Below are 21,487 nucleotides of genomic sequence, written 5' to 3'. Positions count from 1 at the left end.
TTTATTTATGAAACACAATAGATTACATTTTCTCCGATGACTTTCTCTTTCTGTTTGCCCTGTTTTTAAATATTTTGTCTGTTTTCACAACTTTTTCAATGGAATTTTTTTTTCCAATTATAATTTTTTTGTATCATATAGATCACTTTTCTGGAGAGAAATTCTCACCCACTGACGATTTCTTGTTAATTCTTGTCTGTTCTCACAATTTTTGTATGAAATTTTCTGGTTTTGTGATCTTTTTCCTTGCTTTTCTTTCTTTCTATATTTTTGCACCATCTGATTCTTCTTTTTAGCCACTACTGTCTTCTCTAACACTCCAAACCCTCCTCTCTTGCCATGATGAGCTCCTCTCTAATTATATCCATTTCTTTTGAAAACATGCTTTTGCACAATCAAAACTGAGAGCCCACATTCAGTTTCTTGAAGCCTGCTTGTGCCTGGGATTTATTCCCAAAGGCCTAACATTGAAAGCCCCTGTTTCTGGATGTTATACTACTTTACACCAGCCTCTTCTACAGTTTCAAGTACAACAGCTCCTGCATTTACCTGGTGGCTAATCTGTAACATATAAGCCTCATCTGCCAATTTCCACTCCCCTTCAACATCCTGCAGTTATCTGCCCCTCATGTATCCTTGGATGGTATAATGAGTTAAGCCAACTTCAAAACTGCAACAACATGCCAGACTTCACCTCAAAAAGCTATTCCATCTTCTCCTAAACCATCTCAACAGTGGTGTTTCCCTTCCTGTCTCTCTGCAGCTCCATAAACTGCCTTACCATTAATCACCACTCCTCTCTTACAAACTGAACTCGGCCAACCTTCTTAACATCCCCCAGCCTTCACCACTGCCTCCAAGATGTACAAGGACCAGTCACAACAGTACAGTATTCTAAAGCTGTCTAAGGCCTCTCTCCTCCTGAATTATCTATATCATCTAAGGGTCTCATTTTCAGCCCTAAGCCTGCATTTAATCATGCTGCTTTGGTGAAGAACCTACTTTCTTTCAGACATAACATCAACTGTAAATATCACTTTGCAACCCAATCCCAAAATCTTTCCAACAACAAACCTGACGTTGAACCCTACCTTGAACAGTTCCAACCACAAGCCCTACTTGATCCACCACCACTACATCAAAATCATCCCTCACGAGCTTTCCTAGAATTCCTCACATCCAGCATTGCTTCACAACCCTTCCTCAGGTCCCTACAACATTGATTGATTGATTGATTTCTTTATTAATCCATGTAACAATTTACATTGTGTGGATTTCGTCAGCAAAAACATATACAATACAATATACCTACAATTATACACATAAAATTAGTATTTACACACATTTTTGAGGTATCTTAAATTAGTTTTATATCTTTATGTAATTTGTAATTTTCTTATAGTACTGTACAATTTTTGATTACATATCATAATTATTTCCTCATGTATTACAATGCAGGCTACTTTAATTACACTACATGTTTTAATTCAGATAGTCCGTTACTGCGTAATAACTTTTATTTAATAAAAAAAATTTTAGTTTTGTTTTGAACTGTCCGATTGTGTCAATATCTCTTATTTTTTGGGGTAATTTATTATATAATTTAACAGCATTGTACAACAAGCTCTGCTGAGTTTTAACTTTATTTTTCCTCTCTAGATGCAGATTGAATTGGTTTCTAGTTTCATAGCTGTGTACTAATGAATTTTTCATATAGCAGTCAATATTTTTTTTTTACATACATGACCACAACTGTACCTCAGCAGAAATCCAGGCTCCTCATTCCCTAAAAACCGATGACTCCATTAATATCCTCCCAGTGGAAAAGGCATCCATTGCTGTGGTACTTGATCAATGGGAGTATATAAGCAAAGGTCTATGCCAAGCTGCCTGACACCTCTATGTACAACATCTGCCATTAAGATCCCAGCCCCGTGATACAAACTGACCTGCAGCCCCTCCTTAAAACCTGAGGCCCCTCACAAGGATTAACATCTCAATCCACAGAACTTCTTATTCCACCCACACCATGCACCCTCCCCCCTTTTACCTTCTCCATAAGATCCACAACCCCATTACCCTGGCGCCCTATAACTGCTGGCTTCAAAGCACCCATCATACATATATCTGCCTTAGTCGATCAACATCTGCAACCCACAACACAAAGACTTTTCTCCTATATTAAAGACACCAACCATTTTCTAGATTATCTGAACTGTGCACCCTTCCCACTCTCACCACACATCTTGCTTGTCACCATTGATACCACCTCCCTCTCCGCCAACATCCACCATGTAAATGATTTGTATGCTGCTGAATATTTCCTTAGTCAGCACCTACCTGATCCAAACCTATGGCATCCCTCCTTCTCACCTTAATTAACTTTATACTTACCAACAACTATTTTACCTTCGTGGGGCAGACATACAAACAGATCAGGGGCACAACCATGGGAACCAAGATGCCTCCTTCTTATGCCAACCTTTTCGTGAGTCACTTGAAGTGGGCTTTCCTGGGATCCATATGCCTTTGGCTCCTGATTTGGTTTAGGTATGTAGACGACATCTTTATCATATTGACTGACGGTGAGGTTGGTCCGTTAAAATTCTTTGAATCTCTAAATACATTCTCCCAATTAAGTTTGACATGGTCTTATTCTGAATCTCATGCCACTCTCCTTTGCATTGTTCTTACCCTCACCAAAGATCAGCTACACACCTCTATTCACGTTAATCCTACTAACAAGCAACAGTACTTGCATTTTGACAGTTGCCATCCTTTCCATGTCAAATGATTCCTCCCATACAGGCTTGGGATTCAAGGTAAATGTATATGTCCATATGCAGACTATTCAGAGCAATACACCATCATTCTCACCACATCATCCACCAGGCACAATTACTCCACCAGCCTAGTTCAAAAGCAGATTTCCCAGGCCATTATATCCAATCCTGGAACTGTTGATCCCTCCAAAAAACTCAGTGTTATCCTGGTCTTGAATGTATCTACCAGCAGAAGTGATCATATGGCATTGCTGGCTGGGAACCCCCTTCCAAAGAAGTTCGGATGCCGAGTTCGAGTCTTATTACAATCAACGCCACATTGGGCAACTCGCATGCCGGTGATGAGGATGAAATGATGATGACAACACAACACCCAGTCCATGAGCGGAGAAAATCTCCAACCTGACTGGGAATCGACCCTGGGTGCCCGCTGCATGGCAGGCAAGCATGTAACCACTCAGCTAAGCAGGTGGACATCTACCAGCAACTTCAACCAAAGTCCTGTTCCTTCACGCCTCTTCCTTCCCCTTCAATGCTTCTTCCAGAATGAATATCTTTATATGTGTGTTTTCCTGTAGTTGCTTGGTGAATAGATTTTGTTTTTTTAGATAGCCAATTCCTGGAGAAAAAATTTGAATATAATCTATTTTTTCCCAAGAAATTATTGTCATCAATATTTCCAACATGTCTTCATTCCTTAAATGTTTATATTGCTTCTAGATTCAGAACAAGAATTCTGACTGTGTTGCATTTACCTGTGTACTTGAAATTCCCTCTCTCTCAAATCAAATGGCTTGAAGCACTATGGGACTTAACATCTGAGGTCATCAGTCCCCTAGGCCTAGAACTACTTAAACGTAACTAACCTAAGGACATCACACACATTCATGCCCGAGGCAGGAGTCGACCTGTGACCAGCCCCTCTCTCTCACACACACATTGTCACTCAGAGGTCAACTACCATATATCAACCAACAACTGTTTCTTATAGTGAGGCCGACCGATGTCTTACCTGCCTTTCTTTATCAAATTGCGGCCAAGAAGGGGATCCAGCACAGGATCGACATCTTCATCAATGTTCTCAAAGAGCAGTGTGGCTCCAGTTGTCAGAGCTTTCTCCACTACATCAAGATAGCCACGCTGGCCCAGGCGTAGAACAGTCAACTGCTCACCATACTTCTGCTTTATCCATTTCACACCTTGCAACTGTTTGTGAAAAGGAAGTCACAATGTACAGTGCAGTATCTGAAAATACACTTTGTATGCATCTTACATAGTGTAAGTTCCAAGAAAAAAAATATTTATTACATATATAATGAGAATAAAAAAGATAAACTTTTGTGCTTAGCTTTGTTGTATTCAAATTTTATATTTGCTGTACAGATTTCTTTGAACATCATCATGGTGAGCTTACAGATGAAGAGTGATCTCTTGCCTTAGATAATAAACAAAGTGTGACAGAAATATGAATAGTATCCCGGGAAAGATGGCAAGTAAGGTTTATATTAATACAAATGTAATCCCAGACAAGAAATGTATCTAACAAACATAGTTGTCATTAATTTCAAATTATCTTCCAGGCTTGCAATAATGTAGAACACACGAAATTATACAAAGTATAACAAAAAGAAAACTACTACCTTATATTGAAGCTAGCAAAAAGATACTTCCTTCATGATGAATACTGACAAAAATTCAGTTAACCCCTTTAATAAAAAGAATCTCACCTGTGGGTCAATCATAAGTGGCCACCTGTCAGAATTTGTAAGAATTGTTGCATTCTCAGTGGACATCCGGTCACTGGGCAAACCTTCATTGTTCCAGACAGCTACCAATGCATCATCAGTCAGCAATGTTAATGGGTCCAACCCTTCTGTTATTGGTATAGGGGGCTGAAACAAAATTGCTTTTCATCCTTCATTGTAGTAGACGCAGTTGATCATAACAAACAGTGACATTCAGTGATTTCTGAAATAATGGCCTAACAACAAATGACATTAATAGATTTAATACTGAGAGTGCACAAACTAATGAGGAAAAGAAGAAAAGTTATAGTTTAATCTCCAACTGATATCAAAGTCATCAGAAGAAGAGTTCGAATACAGCTAGACAAGCATGGGTTATTCAGAGGACCCACTTTACATTCATGGGAAGTGAGTTAGGCTTGACCACATGAGACCATTATGAACTACATGATGTACAGAATTTCTATCATTTCTCTATGAGCACAAGGGAATCAGGTCAAAGACAAAACATCAGCACCTCCTCTATGGCAAGGAAAATGGAAGAGGCTGCAGTACAAACATAGAAAGACACACTGAATAAACCTGTTTCAGTGCACTGTGTATCACATATGTGTATAATATCAGCTTCATGGCTCTGGCACTGTATATAAATGACACAGTCATATTGACCTGCAAGATCACTTGTCAACCTTGCATGACATCACTTTAGGATTACCTGTGTCAGACTCACTACTTTGGCCATCAAGTGGTACTCAGTATGGAACATAGTGCCACAGGTCTTCGTAAAAGGTTGGACCATCATCTGAAATGTTGGCAGCTCACCTGACAGATGACAGAAAAGTTTATTTGAGACCAAGAGCTTTCTGTAGTGTCCTCAAACTCTCATCCAACACTGGTGCCTCACTCTGGCATCATATCTAGACTTTGGAGTAGACGCTTATTAATGAATAATTAATATGTTTTTACATGAATTTTGGTTTTTTATTTTTTGGGACAACAATGCAGTTGTTTTACATGTTCAGAAACAAATCTATGGTTTCACATGCCTGGTCACCAAGGAGAAGCAGATCCAGACCAGATATCTTAACTACTCCAATAGCTGATTGATGGGAGAAGTTCAAAACATGGTTCTTTCCAATCATTTTAAACTTGTGAAAATGGGGAGAACAACCAACAGTATTTGATAAAATTGTACTGTGTATCACACTAACATAACCAAACATGTGGTTATAATGATTTGGACACAGAGTAACAGGAAGTGTCATCACTATTTAATAATGTCAAATTAAAACTAAAAATAGGAGATGTTCCATTGTTGTCTCACTTTATCTGCATTTTGATGACAGAATGGATATGGAATAATATATGATTAAAGTAATCTACATTTTTGTTGGGAGCCTGCAAAGGAACTGAACATCAGGCTATAGTGTCATCTCCTACCTGATATACTGCATGGGGCAAAGCTTAAGAGATTCTAAAGTAGAAGAGAGATGTGATCATTCAAAAACTTCTATTTGTTCACATTATAACATAAATGAAGTATATAAATGATATGAAAACTAATAACAAATAAATGTCATATGACTAGGGCCTCCCGTCAGGTAGACCGTTCGCCGGGTGCAAGTCTTTCAATTTGACACCACTTCGTTGACTTGTGCGTTGAGGGAGATGAAATGAGGATGAGTAGGACAACACAACACCCAGTCCCTGAGTGGAGAACATGTACGACCCAGCCGGGAATCGAACCCAGGCCCTTAGGATTCACATTTTGTCGCGCTGACCACTCAGCTACTGGGGCAGACAAAACTAATAATACAATCAAAACAGAGAATGACAGATAAACAATTTGATATATAGCATAGTAAAATGTCCATTGGTTAAGGGTATGTCAGGTGTACAAGATGGAAATTAAGGAGCGCTAAACACTGTGTACCATTTTCTGCTAGTGACATATATTACACGAGAAATCACAATATCTTGAGAATGACAAAGTTTGAACTGTGAAAAATAGTCATTATACAGGGTGATTCAAAAAGAATACCACAACTTTAGGAATTTATAAATCTGCAACGACAAAAGGCAGAGCTAAGCACTATCTGTCGGCGAATTAAGGGAGCTATAAAGTTTCATTTAGTTGTACATTTGTTCGCTTGAGGCGCTGTTGACTAGGCGTCAGCGTCAGTTGATGCTAAGATGGCGACCGCTCAACAGAAAGCTTTTTGTGTTATTGAGTACGGCAGAAGTGAATCGATGACAGTTGTTCAGCGTGCATTTCGAACGAAGTATGGTGTTAAACCTCCTGATAGGTGGTGTATTAAACGTTGGTATAAACAGTTTATAGAGAATGGGTGTTTGTGCAAAGGGAAAAGTTCTGGACGGCCGAGAACGAGTGATGAAAATGTAGCACGCATCCAGCAAGCATTTGTTCGCAGCCCAGGAAAATCGACTTGCAGAGCTAGCAGAGAGCTGCAAATTCCACAATCAACTGTATGGAGAGTCCTACGAAAAAGGTTAGTTATGAAACCTTATCGTCTGAAATTGGTTCAAGCACTGTCTGCAGCTGATAAGATTAAAAGAATCGATTTCTGTGATTTTATCCTTGCTCAAATGGAAACAGATGAATCGTTTCAAAGATTGTGTTTAGTGATGAAGCAACTTTCCACACTAATGGGAAATAACTCAGTATGAACGTGACTCGCCTAAGGTGAACATTTTCTGTGCCATTTCAGCCAATAAAGTTTTTGGTCACTTTTTCTTCGAAGGTGCTACTGTAACTGGACTACAGTACCTCGTGACAGAGCACTTCATCACTGGCCTCCAAGAAGCCCTGATCTTACCCCCTGCGATTTTTTCTTATGGGGGTATGTTAAGGATATGGTGTTTCGGCCACCTCTCCCAGCCACCATTGATGATTTGAAACCAGAAATAACAGCAGCTATCCAAACTGTTACGCCTGATATGCTACAGAGAGTGTGGAACGAGTTGGAGTATCGGGTTGATATTGCTCGTGTGTCTGGAGGGGGCCATATTGAACATCCCTGAACTTGTTTTTGAGTGAAAAAAAAACCTTTTTAAATACTATTTGTAATGATGTATAACAGAAGGTTATATTATGTTTCTTTCATTAAATACACATTTTTAAAGTTGTGGTATTCTTTTTGAATCACCCTGTATTGTGTAAGTGACAAACAACTCATTTATCCAGCAGTGTCATTTTGCACAATTTCAGCTGGTGTTACAGATGTGCTGTTGTCTGTCCCACAATGTGGAGGTTACTGCTGCCATGTAAATTGCATGCTCAGATTTCTTTCAGTAAACATGCCTGTTTAGAAATGAGTGTTGCCTTCAGCTACAAATAGTTGATCAAAACACATACTTTATGAGCAACTAATATTCTTTTCTGGTAATTCTTGGTTGTAACTGGACAACTGTTATGGCTAAGCATATTTCAGTTGTTATAGTCTACTATCTACTAGATCCCATTATTGTACTGGAAAAATTTGTGGTGTGATTATGTCAGGTTGTCTTTGTGGTGCCATAAGCGTCATGATCAGTCCCAGCTGCACAAAATTCTTAGTATTCTTGACAGTATCACGCAAGTTGGAAAGCCCACACATCTCAGGAGATGTACTCACGCTTCAACTTTCATGCGTAAATTGTTAGAAAGCAGAAGTATTCTTCTCCATGAAGACATATGGGATTCAGTCAGTCAGTGACTCACATGATACTCATGCAGTTGACAATACATTTAAGATTTGTAGTCAGATAAAAGCGTCTTGGATAATATTCCTTAATGGCTTCTCCAAAGTATGTCTGATACAATTCCGTAACACGTACTTTTATTATGGTGAATGACAACTTTTTCCACAATTAATTCTGTACATGTACTATAGTTTTATTTCTTTGGGTACTGTACCATTTATTTGTAATACAACAGGAAATGTATGGGATAAATTCTATTCATTTGTATGTATCTTGCTTGGAATTGCAGTTTTACTGCATATTTTGAAGCATCATTTTATGTAATCATTATCAACAGAAAACTGGCGATGTGGTGGAAATGTGATGGTGTACAGTTTGTGAGTCATCAGACTGTGTACCAATATCCTGAGTTTAATCTCAAACTGCTGTATAGTGCCTCATGAAGTGAGAGCAAGTAGCATTCTTCATGGTGATCAATTCATAAGATGGTCATCTTCATGCTGTTCAAGAGAAGAATACTGTGTTCTGAGATGAAGTTTTATATCGAATCTATTCCTTTCATTTGCACAGTTATCATTAACAACACAAATACAACACTACAATGTACTAGCATTTCACACCATCATTCACATGACACAATTATGATTTTACGGTCTGAAACCTCAGTAACAGCAAAGCACATGTAAGATGGCGCAGAGGCACAGCTTTCAAAATAAAATAAAAATGAACAAGTATTGTAGCCATGGACGAAAATGAAATAAAAAACTCACAATAGCTTACATTTTATTACAAACAATAAGACTAAAATGTACCTCAAGTGTGCGCAGGAATGTCAACCACATCTTGTTAAGCAAATCAAGTCTGAACTGTTTAGTGAAGCAACCGACATAGGATATAAAAGCTGTTACCAGTAATACATCTCCAGGAAGAGTGGTCCCTTGCTTCATATAACTGTGAACAGTGAAAATGAACCATTACATAGAAAATTCTGTGTAATTATCACAACAGCAACTGATGATGTACAACAATACTCAGTAAAAAATTCTCAGAACAGATGTATGTAGACTGCATGTACAAGAAACAGGAAAATTATAGCAGACGGATAAAGAACATACTTGGCAACAGCTTCTGCCCACCGCACATTTTCTGATGCTAAGCCTCCAACAAGTCGATTGGCCAACTCAATAGTGCGTGTTGTGGCATCTGCCTCTTGCTGACATCGTAACTTCTCAGCTGTTGCCTTCTCAAAGTCTGCTGTCAGTTGTGCGAGCTGCTCTTCAAGGCTCTACAACAGATACACAAAAATAAGGCTGAAGTCTTCTAAAAACAACTGACTAACATCTGAAAACTGCCACAGTTAACAGTTTTACAGCACTGTCTGAGTGAGCACAAAATTCCACTCAAGCACACATGACCTAATTTTCTGCAAGATAAGTAAAGATTGTATAACAGTAACATTGACAGAATGCAAAACAAAAGCTGAAATGTTTAACTCCATTTTCAAATGTTCATTTATGAAGGAAAACCCAGGAGAATTGCCCCAATGTAATCCTCGTACTACTAAAGAGATGAATGAAATAAATATTTGTGTCAGTGGTATTGAGCAACAACTGAAATCATTAAAACTGAACAAAGCTCCAAGGCCCAATGGAATCCCTGTCAGATTCTATACTGATTCCATACAGATTTTGGAAAAATCCACAGGTCACATTTGTTTACAAGGACAGTGGAAGTGATCCACAAAACTACCATCCAATATCCTTGACATTGGTTTGTTGTAGGATGTTAGAACATATTCTGAGCTCAAACATAATGAAATATCTTGAACAGGATGACTTCAATGACAACCAGCATGGATTTTGAAAACTTTGATCATATGAAACCCAATGCTCACTTTTCTTACATGACACACTAAAAGCTTTGGATCACGACAGTCAGGGTAAATGCAGTATTTCTCGATTTCCAAAAAGCATTTGACTCAGTACCACACCTAAACTTACTGTCGAAAGTTCTATCATATGGGGTATCAAGTGAAATTTGTGACTGGATTGAGGACTTTTGGTGGAGAGGACGCAGGATGTTATCTTCCATGGGGACTCATTGTCAGATGTAAAAGTAACTTCAGGTGTGTCACAGAGAAGTGTGTTGGGACCATTGCTGTTCATGTTCTATATTAATGACCTTGCAGACAATATTAATAGTAAGATTAGGATCTTTGCAGATGATGCAGTTATCTATAATGAAGTACTATCTGAGAGAAGCTGCATAAATATTCAGTCAGATCTTGATAAGATTTCAAAATGGTGCAGAGATTGGCAACTTGCTCTGCAAGTTCAGAAATGTAAATCTTGCACTTTACAAAATGATAAAACACAGTTTCCTATGACTATACTATCAATGAGTCACTGCTGGAATCAGGCAATTCATACAAGTACCTAGGTGTAAGAATTTACAGGGATATGAAATGGGATGATAACATAGGTTCAGTCATGGTAAAGCAGGTGGTAGTCTTTGGTTTATTGATGAACACTGGGGAACTGCAATCAGTCTACAACAGAAATTGCTTACAAATCAGTCGTGTGACTGGTTCTAGAATGCTGCACAAGTGTGTTGGACCCATACCAGATATGACTAACAGTGGTATTGAACATATACAGAGAAGGGCAGCATGAATGGTCACCATGGGAGAATGTCAGAGAGATACTGAAGGAATATGCTGCACTCCCCGCCCCCTTCATGTATCGCTCAAACAGTGATCAGGAGGACACGATTAGAATAATTACTGCACACCCTCAGAGGCAATCAATCATTCTCTCCATGCTCTGTAAATGAATGGAACACGAAAAAACCCAAATAACTGGTACAGTGGGACATACCCTCTGCCAAACATCTCACGCTGGTTTGCAGAGTATAGATGTAGATAGTATAATGCATACATGGATCCCAGAACACTTTACTCTCATTTGCTTCACTGTCTAGTGACTGTCTAGTTGTATCATATTTTCTTTACATTATTATGATTACATCTGGATGACATGACAGCATGTGGAGGACCATCATATGACAATGAATTTTGACATAAAAGTGAAGGCACAAAGAGAAACAACTGGCAAGATTCATGAGCACAATGCAGTGGTTGTACAAAGAATGGAAGATTCATATTACCAGTACAAATAATGAACATCCACAGCATGTTACTAGAGTTCTAATTGAGGAACACTGTTATTTAATTTCAAAGAAGGTTTCAAAATGCATTATTAGCGGTGAGTATGATGCCATTTGTTATAACGGAGGCTTTTAAGAGTAACCTTCATTATGAAATAGTTGATTTCATTCCACTTGATTTAGTCAATATTTCCTGAGTGAATTTTCACCCTGCAGCGGAGTGTGCACTGATATGAAACTTCCCAACAGATTAAAACCTCGTTCCAGACTGGGACTCAAACCCAGGACTTTCGCCTTACATGGGCAATTGCTCGAGCAACTGAGCAACCAGAGCATGACTCATGACCCATTCTTACAGCTTTACTTCTGCCAGCACCTCATCGCCTATGGCTGTGGCTAAGCCATGTCTCCCCAGTATCCTTTTTCAAAAGTGCTAGTCACACAAGTTACTGAGGAGAACTTCTGTTAAGTCTAGAAGGTAGAAGATGAGGTACTGGCAGAAGCAAAGCTGTAAGGTTGGGTTAGGAGTTGTGCTTGGGTAGTTCAGTTGGTAGAGCACTTGTCCACATAAGGCAAAGTTCCTGGGTTCAAGTCCCGGTCCAGCACACAGTTTCAATCTGCCATGAAGTTTCAGTCAATATTTGTTGACAACTAACTATGTACTGTTGTTAATGAAGCCACCTAAACAATGGGTATAGTTCTCCAAGACTTCAAGATATTTTGAGAATTTAAAATTAAACTGTTAATTTCACGGTATGATATTTTAGAACAATGAGATCATATGAAGAAAGTAATGTTGTAAACACAATACTTGTATATTTACACAATCAACCAAACTTGATTATTTAATACAGTTCATGCAAATATTTTATCAAAGTGCATCAACAAGGATATAACTAAGAAATACACAAATATTGGAAAAATATCAGTTTTTTACCCCAAAAGTGGAAAAAATGTTAATAATGTTTATAAATTTAGAAAATTTTAAAGGAGATAGTATTTAAATTGATATTGGAAGTTTTACTATATTCTTTTTGAATATATTTTCTCATATACGACAAAATCAGCCCTCTGTAAACCATGGCATATACAGTCAGGGGAAATTTACAGCAGTGTCAAAATAGTACATAACTTACTGCAACTTTTCGTTTGATGACACTGAGTTTGTCTTGTGCAGCTGCTAATTCTGCATTTGCCTGTGCCAGAGCCTTTCTCTTAGGTTCAACATCACAGTATACCTCATAGAATTTTATGATGTTGATAACCCATGCACAGAGACCTAGATCATAAAACAATTTTTAAAGTTTTGAGATGATTAATTACACTGAGTGTATAATAAAAGATCTCTTATATCTATCACACTATATAAATGTATACAAAATACGAAGTAATATATTGTCTGATTTATTTGCAGATCAGTGAATTTGTACAATCATATGAGATTTACTTGCAATTATTCTTACTATTCTCTAAAAGGAACACATCACATCCTTTTATCACATGGATGTTTATTAGCTCCTACAATTGATGAGTTACTTTGTAATTAGGATAGATCTGAATATCTGAAGTGCACTGGTATCTCCAAATCTCTTCCACGTGTATAACCTTCTTACATTATTCATAAACCATATGTCAGCAATGATTACATTGAGCTCTATGTAAAATTCTTCCATGCAGGTTTCCCTTTCATTTCTTTCCCACAGTCCATGTTCCCCTACTAATTTTTCTTCTCTTCCTTTTCCCACTATTGAATTCTACTTCTCCATCACAATGAAATTTTTATCTCTCCTAAGGTACTGAATAATTTCTTTTATTTCATCACACTTTTTTTCAATGTCCTCATCATCTGTGGAGCTAGTAGGCATATATATATATAACTGTACTACTGTGGAGTTTGTGGCTTGGTATCTGTCTGTGTTATGATAAAGCATTCACTGTGTCATTCAAAGTAGTTTACCTGGATTTGTACATTCTTGTTTACTATTAGACCTACTCTGGCATGATCCCTTTCTCATTTTGTTTTGATAACCTTCTACTCACCTGACCAGAAACCATGATCATCCAGCCACTACATTTCACAAATTACAACTATAACTTCAATCATTCAATTTCTGTTTTCAAACAGTGGAAAATCCCAAATGGAATAACAATATAAAAGGATAAATGCCACTGCCCGTATGGAGGAGACAGTGAGGCAGACAGGCGCAATGAAAAGGACTGCTGCACATAATTCAGCAACTGGACTAAGTTCTTCACACTCTCTCTCTCTCTCTCTCTCTCTCACACACACACACACACACACACACACACACACACACACACATACACAACTACTGTTTTCTGTTGGCTATTAGAGCCCGGAGATGAATATGTGTGAGTTTTGTTGTTTATGAGTGATGAAGGACTTAGTATGATAGCTAGATTATGCCTAGGCAACATTTTTCACTGTGCTCGTCTGCCACTCAATGTCTCCTGTATATGATACATAGGATCTATCCTTTCATATTTTTGTCATTTCTATTTTTAGTTTTTCTAGAGCACCTACCAGATTAAAGGATGATACATTTCACATTCTAACCTGTAGAAAATCAGATTTGTTTTTAGTAATGACAACATTGTCCTGAGTAGACCCTGCCCAGGGATCCCTTGGGAAATATAACAGTAGTAGTTTTCCTTTATTTTTATCTGTATGAAATACCAACATAGCAAATTCCGTGTCAGTAATGAGACAAGGCGTGCAACCAACAGTATAGTTCTGTGTGTGTGTGTAGTGGTTGTGGTGGTGGTTAGGGAGGGGACAGGGGCAAGGACCAATGCAGTTAATACCTACAATAAGTGTCTCCCTGAACTGTGAGAATTGGTAAATGTATCAGCAAGTTCTCTGGATCATTCAGCACTGTCATCAAGAAAGCAACAATAACCAACATTCATTTTAACTTCACTAAGTGTGAATGTAAGCCACATACTATTTTCCATTGACAGATTGTTAACAATACAACTAAATGTGTAACTTACATTTCACACACTTAATAGTATCAGTATTGTGAAAATTATTTAATTAGATAGATAAAAAATCTACTCAGCAAGTGGTGACAGAACACACACATAACAGACTGTTATGATTGGAAAGGCTGGTCCTTTTCCTTCACCCTTCCTTTCCCTTCAACCCTTCTGCCTGAAGAAGGAGCCACTGGCTCCGAAAGCTTGCAAATCACAACATTCTTTCATACGTGTGTTCTGCCGCCACTTGGTGAGCAGATTTTTTATCTATCTAATTAGATAATTTTATCAATAATTGATTGTTTCAGTATTGTGAAAATGATAAGATTTCTACTCACCACACAGTGGAGACATTGAGTCACAGACATGCACAGCATAAAGACTGTTAAACAAGTAAGATTTCAGCCAAAAGGCCTTCCTCTGAAATTAGACAACATAAACACACACATTCACAAAAACACAACTCTTACACACATGATCTCTGTCTCTGGCTGCCAAGGCCAGACTGTGAGCAACAGTGTGCATGGCGAGAGAAGCAATTGAGGTGATGAGGTTTAAGATGAGGCTGAGCCAAGGAGGGGAAGGACAGCAGGGTAAAAGTGCTGCTTGTGGAAGCATACACGAATGAGGTGAGGAGAGGTTAGGGCAGGTAGGTGCAGTCACAAGGTTACACAGGGATTGGGGGTAGTGGGGGAGGGGAGTGGAGAAGGAATGAAGTAAAAATAGTGTGGTTGCACTGGTGGAATATAGGACTGTGTAGTGCTGGAGAACAGGATAAGTGGGTGAAGGGCTGTGACTGACAAAGGTTGAGGTCAGGAGGGTTATGGGAACATAGGATATATTGCATGGAGAGTTCCCATGCATGCAATTCAGAAAAGCTGGTGTTGGTTGGAAGGGTCCAGCTGGCACTGGCTGTACACTGAAAAATGTTGTGAAGGACAGCACATTCAGCAGTTAAGTTGTCTAGCTGTTTCTTGGGCATAGTTTGTTGGTGGCCATTAATGCAGCCAGATAGCTTGTTGGTTGCTATACCCATGTAGAATGCAGCACAGTGACTGCAGTTTAGCTTGTATACCACATGACTGCTTTCACAGGTAGCCCTGCCTTTGCTGGGGTAGGTGATGCTTGTGACTGGACTGAGAAGGTGGTGGCAGGAGGATGTAAGGAATAGATCTTGCATTTATGTCTATTACAGGGATATGAGCCATGAGACAAGGGGATGGGAGTAAGTATTGTATAGGGATGGACGAGAATATTGTGTAGGTTCAGTCGGGGGAAAAATACAACTGCTGGAGGGGTGGGAAGGATGCGGTAGAACATTCCTTATTTCAGGGCATGATGAGAGGTAGCTGAAACTCTGGCAGAAAATGTGATCCAGTTGCTCTAGTCACAGGTGATACTGAGTCACGAGTGTAATGCTCCTCTGAGGCCAAATGGTTGGGCTTTGGGAGAGATAATGCATGAGAGATGTGTTTCTGTGCACAGTTGGGAGAGTAATTAAAGCCTGTAAAGGCATCAGTGAGACCTTTGGTGTGTTTCAAGAGGACCTGCTTGCCACTGCAAATGTGACAGCCATGGGTGGCAGCAGTCAAAGTGGGGGTATTGCTGGTGGTTGGTAGGTTTGATATGGGTGGAGGTACTGATGTAGCTGAGGTGGAGATCAAAATTGAGGAAGGTGGCTTGTTGGGCTGAGGAGGATCAGGTGAAGTGAAAGGAGAAAAGGTGTTGAAATTCTGGAAGAATGTGTATAGGGCGTCCTCACCCTCAGTCCAGATCACCATGTCATTAGTGAATCTGAGCCATTTGAGATTTGTATGATTCTGATTGTTTAGGAAGGATTTTACACTTAATAGTATTTTGTAGAGAATATCTATAAATGTCTGTTTCAAAAGAAAAAAAATTGAATTTAATAATTATCCCATTATTTGAACTTCTGTAACGAATTTTGTTTTGCTGTTTTAAAAATACATTCAGTATTCCATCTTGAGCAAAACACAATTTCTACTTGTTCAGTGTTTTGCATAGATATTTCAGTGCTGTACACCATCCTCAATAAGTTTCACAATACTTTATTTAGCTGCTGTTCGTGATGCTGGCTGCCTCCTTCCTTGCAGCTCATCTCTGAATACAGTCTGTTATCTGCAATTTTACATCTAAATCGCTATTGTAATTATGTTAATTTCTTATAGGATGTAACAATAGATCAGGTTTTTTACATGAATATATGCTTTTGTTGCTGGTTTTGCTACTCCCTTTTAGCACTATTTTATTGTGATGGACAATAAATGCTTTAGTTATGTGAGTAATTGTGTTAATTTCTTATGGGATGTAACAATAGATCAGGTTTTTTACATGGAAATATGCTTTTGTTGCTGGTTTTGCTACTGCCTTTTAGTACTATTTTATTCTGATGGACAATAAATGCTTTAGTTATATGAGTACAAATATTTTAATATTATAATGTAAAAGTTTTTAAAAATTAGAAAAGTATCATGTCAGTGGGTGTCTCAGGGTTGTTATTCTTTCTTGATTTATTTTATGCAGATGTTCACCTGAAGATGTGGCTCTTAGTGCCATGAAACTGGTAGTGATCTAAAAATAAAGTATTAAATACAGCTGAAGCATTCTATTAGTACCCAAGAAGATACGAAATGGGCTGCAACAATAGGATACCACAGAACAATGGCCTAGGACCTCTCTTGTTTCTTATTTATGTAAATTCTCTTGTTTTTTATTAACGTAATTGATGTTGAGATTCCAATTCATGGTACTCACATAACTGTTTGCTTATGTCAATAAATTTTGTTGTAACTGATATAAATAAAATATTACAAACACCTGCAACCAAAGTTTTAGAATGTATACAAATGTAAACCTAAACTCCGTCCACAGGCCCTGGCATATCCATCAGTCCTGACTGACTGCCATGGCACCCTTCTGCCAGAAGCATCACTGGATGCAGTATGGAGGAGCTTCGGTACAGCACGACACTCACTCAGCCGCTGTCAGTTTTTGTGGTCTTCAGCCACTGTTACTCAATGAAATAGCACATCAATGCATATCAGGAGGCTGAGAGAAACCAATTCCTGCTACTATCTATGACCTTACCTTCTGGGGTCATAATAAGACAAACCTTAAAATCATCTTCATAATACAAAATCTAGCTGTCAGAATAATTATCAACAGTTCAAGGCTAACACCCTCAAAACATTTACTTCAACAACTATTGGTTCCACCATTTTTTTGCCTCTGTACACAAAGAAGTGTAATTAATATAAAAAGTACATTGATAGTTTCAAAACTAATTCAGATTTTTATTCCTGCAAAGCAAGAATGTGCAGTGACATACACATAAAAATGATACACAGGGCTGTAACACAAAAACCAACAAATATTTGGGTAACATACGGTACAACAAACTATCATAACAGATAAAACAAATAAAAAGAATTATCTTCATTTAAGGAAACAGTACAGTATTCAGAATGTTAATGATCTTATGCTATTATAGTGTAAATTAATACCTGAAATACGCTTGCAGCAAATAATTATATTCATTTACTGATGACAATAGCATTTTAATTCATGTGCTTATTTAAATGGAAATGAATATTTTGAACAAATGTGTTCAAACTCAGAGTTTATTTGTACATAAATGTCAGCTGTATGTATTACATATAAAATACCTATATAAAAAGGAGCAAACTACTGGAACAAGGTGACTTACTTATAGTATGTGGTAATACATAACATGCAGTTGGGCCAGTCAGTGCAAGAGTTCCAATCACTGCATGTTAGAGAACTAGAAAAAAGAAAAAGTGAGGGAACTGTCTGGACATTACATTTTTAGGTCAGTTCGATTACTGGGCCTCCCCCTTTTCTTTTTTCTAGTTCCGCTAACTTGCAATGATTGGAACTCTTGCACTGACTAGCCCAACTGCATGTTAAAGTCAAATACTGTTAGTAAGTCTGTCAATGTCATACCGTTTATCAACAACCAGAACTTTACCTCAGTGACCATTTACTCAATGTGGTGGAGAGTTATTGCCTTTTGGAACTGGTCTTCAGTTATAGTTGACATGGCTTACCCAGCTTTGTCAACTTAAACAAAAGTGCTGGCTATACCTTAATTCACTTCACTGCCTCAGTAACACCAGGCTGCTCTACCTTGTGCAGCTTTACAAAGCCCTGATACTGATCTCTCTTGATTAAGGGAGTCTCGCATAGAGTTCAGCATCACCCTCAGTATTTCAGTCACTAGATATGATACACCACTGTGAGGTTTGACTACAATGTCTCTGCTCTGAACTCCAACTTCTCCCACTGTCATCTCTCGTCAGGGAGCAATTGTGTATGCCCTCATGGTGTGTACACCAACCATGGATTTGTGTCGATTTATCCTTTAGACCAAATGATTCAGTTGACACCAAGGTTTTTCACCACCTGTTCCTAGTTGTCCTCAATGTATTTCTGGCTTTGGGAAGTGGTACACAGTGATGGCTCAATGGCTTATGGACAAACTGGGTCTGTATACACACATACAAGGTGCAGTGATCTACTCTCCTTGCCGAATTGATGCAGAGTATTCACTGCTGAATTGGTGGCCATCAAACAAGCCCTAAGTCTGCTCTTTCTTGCACCAGCAAGATGCTTCTAATCTGCAGAAACTCCCTGAACACTCTTCAGGCCGTAGAACAGTACTACCTCATCACCTATTTGTCACAACTCCCCAAGATCTCCTTTCTGACCTCCATCAAGCTGAACAGCAGCTCGTCTTTTTTTGGGCCCCTGGACGCATTGGGATCTAAGGGAATGAACATGCTGATTGATTGGCAAAGCTGGCTCTCAAGATGGCAATTTTGGAAATGGGGCTCCCAGAACTGGACCTTCAGTTGGATGTCTATAACTCAGTTTGGCCTGAACTCTTCAAACAAACTGAGGGCAATAAAGGACACCATGACCACATGGCAGTCTTCTCTTTGCGCTTTTGCAGGGAATCTACTGTCCTTTGTTGGCTATCCATGGGTCACACTTGGCTGACCACTGGCCACATTCTCCAACATTAGAACTCAGCTTACTGATGATATGGTGTCTGCCTGACTGTGGCCCACATCCTACTACACTGCCAAACTTTTGGTTGCTTTGCAACAATATCTTCAAGTTCCTAGCATGCTGCCTGCTAGTAGACAACACCAAAGCAGCTGATCTGGTTTTTATGTTTCACATGTGAAGGTGGTTTCTACTTGTCTGTGTGAGGTGGGGCCTTTGGCCTCATTGGCCCCATGAGGGGCTGGGAGGCGGCAGCACTTACCTGCCTAGCATAGGAGGGCCATGGCGGCCCTTGCTCGGTGGACCAGCCTGGCTCCTACCTTTCTCCTTATTCTTTTATATTTCCCGTTTTCCATGTTTTGTCTTTCCTAAAATTTTACAATCTTCCTAGAATTTGCCTTTTGTGTCCTTCCTCTGGGGATTATTCCTGGTTCACTGCATATGGGACACAGTGTCTCCCAGCCAATGCCATACAACTTGACCTTACTTTAATAGTAGCAGTACTACTACTGCTGCTGCCACTGATAATAATGACACTGATAGTGGCAGATATAAAATCTATCTACAGGTGTACGAGAGTAATATTTTCTGGCATGGGGAGTTTGAAGTGGGAGAAATTTACATCAACTTCACCAGCTAAGAGCATTAGGAAATGATGATATCTGTTTGGAATGAAGAATGTAATGTGGTAACAAGTATGTACAAGAGCAAAGATACACATCATTGTTGCTTCAGTAAACATGTCATTAACGGTGTCTATTGAAGCTGGAGAGATTACTCAGTCCTCTGATGTAATGAGGAAAGTCATTCCAGAGTCAGGCTCTTGCAGCTGGAAAGGACTTTGCTTTGATGGAGAGTGTGTTTCTGCCATGTTGTTCACACAAGACCATTAATGTTAAGGAGAGGGATGAGGGACAGTGTATTTTGATAAGGCAGTAGAGGAGACAGAGTTATGGAAATCTCTGCACTTGTCTCTATGTAGCCAAGCTAGCTATGCATAAGATGGTGAAATATCAAAGAGTCTAATATGATATGTATTGAATACATGTGTTTATCGCCAGTTTGTGGTAACGACAAGCTTTGCTGAGTAACATCTTGTCATATATCACTGTAATTAACATCTGCAAATATGAGTGTTTGTACAAGTTTCTTTTTCCTGTCAAAAAGGAAGAGCTTTTTATATTTCTGGAGGGCATGGAGAAATGATGGTGTCTTCTTGGATATTGCAGTTATGTGCTCAGCTCAGATTAGCTTTTCCTCTATTATTTATTACTCCAAGCCTCTTTGCTGAGGGATAGAGGTTGATTTTTGTACCATTTATGATCAAATTTAGTAGGGATTTGCAATATATCAGGCTATTGTGCCTAGAATAACGAACTGGGACCACTTGCATTCTGGACGGTTTGAGCCTTAATCCTATATTCTGTGCTCATATTGATAGTGCATACATTGCCCTGTTGAATTGTTTCCTTCCCCTCCTCCAATTCAGGCTGCCTCTTAGTTTGTCATCCCCCACCCCCGCAAAATTCACTTGTTACAAAAGACACTGACAGTGTAAGCTAGCTACTCCCTTATCCTTTGCAAAGTAATGAGTGAAATTCCCTTTTCACTAATCATAACCTTCATGACAGATGAAATAGACTTAAAATGTTTTGGTGCAGGGCCTATGGCTTGCATTCACTTTTTTAGTTTCTGTTTCATTTCTGGCATGAAAAACTAGACACCTTGTCTCCTTCATATGGTCAAATTTCCTTTTGGTCAGTATTCAACAAATGCATAAAAATTTCTCATAGTTAATTCTAAACATAAAATGTAATTTCCAGTATCCTATTATATGTATACACTACATTTTTATCAGTTTGGAATGCCTGTCATGTAGATCAAGATTACGGTCATATTTGAACACACAATACATAATTACTTAAAGAGTAGTATGACCAAAGGTATTCCACAGATGAACTGACAATTGACTTCATTTTCATTTCACTGTTGTCAATGCTATTCTGTGCACAGCCAATTAATGCATCATTATAACAGTGGTGT

At 38.7% G+C, this 21,487-nt stretch overlaps 1 protein-coding gene across 1 annotated transcript in view; it reads right to left on the bottom strand.

Moving 5' to 3' along the window:
* The window catches only part of LOC124606003 (dynein beta chain, ciliary), an 809,537-nt gene that overhangs the window by 171,762 nt on the left and 616,288 nt on the right, over nucleotides 1-21,487 (bottom strand). Inside the window, exons 62-66 of the mRNA XM_047137965.1 lie at nucleotides 12,532-12,674; nucleotides 9,346-9,515; nucleotides 9,043-9,181; nucleotides 4,511-4,675; nucleotides 3,796-3,989 (exon numbers count right to left, since the gene is read on the bottom strand). Of these exons, the coding sequence (XP_046993921.1) occupies nucleotides 3,796-3,989; nucleotides 4,511-4,675; nucleotides 9,043-9,181; nucleotides 9,346-9,515; nucleotides 12,532-12,674 (811 nt within the window). The remainder of the gene's footprint in view (nucleotides 1-3,795; nucleotides 3,990-4,510; nucleotides 4,676-9,042; nucleotides 9,182-9,345; nucleotides 9,516-12,531; nucleotides 12,675-21,487) is intronic.

This window comes from Schistocerca americana, chromosome 3, assembly GCF_021461395.2.
Source record: "Schistocerca americana isolate TAMUIC-IGC-003095 chromosome 3, iqSchAmer2.1, whole genome shotgun sequence".
Lineage (NCBI taxonomy): Eukaryota > Metazoa > Arthropoda > Insecta > Orthoptera > Acrididae > Schistocerca > Schistocerca americana.
This window is presented reverse-complemented; position numbering and strand designations above follow the sequence as displayed.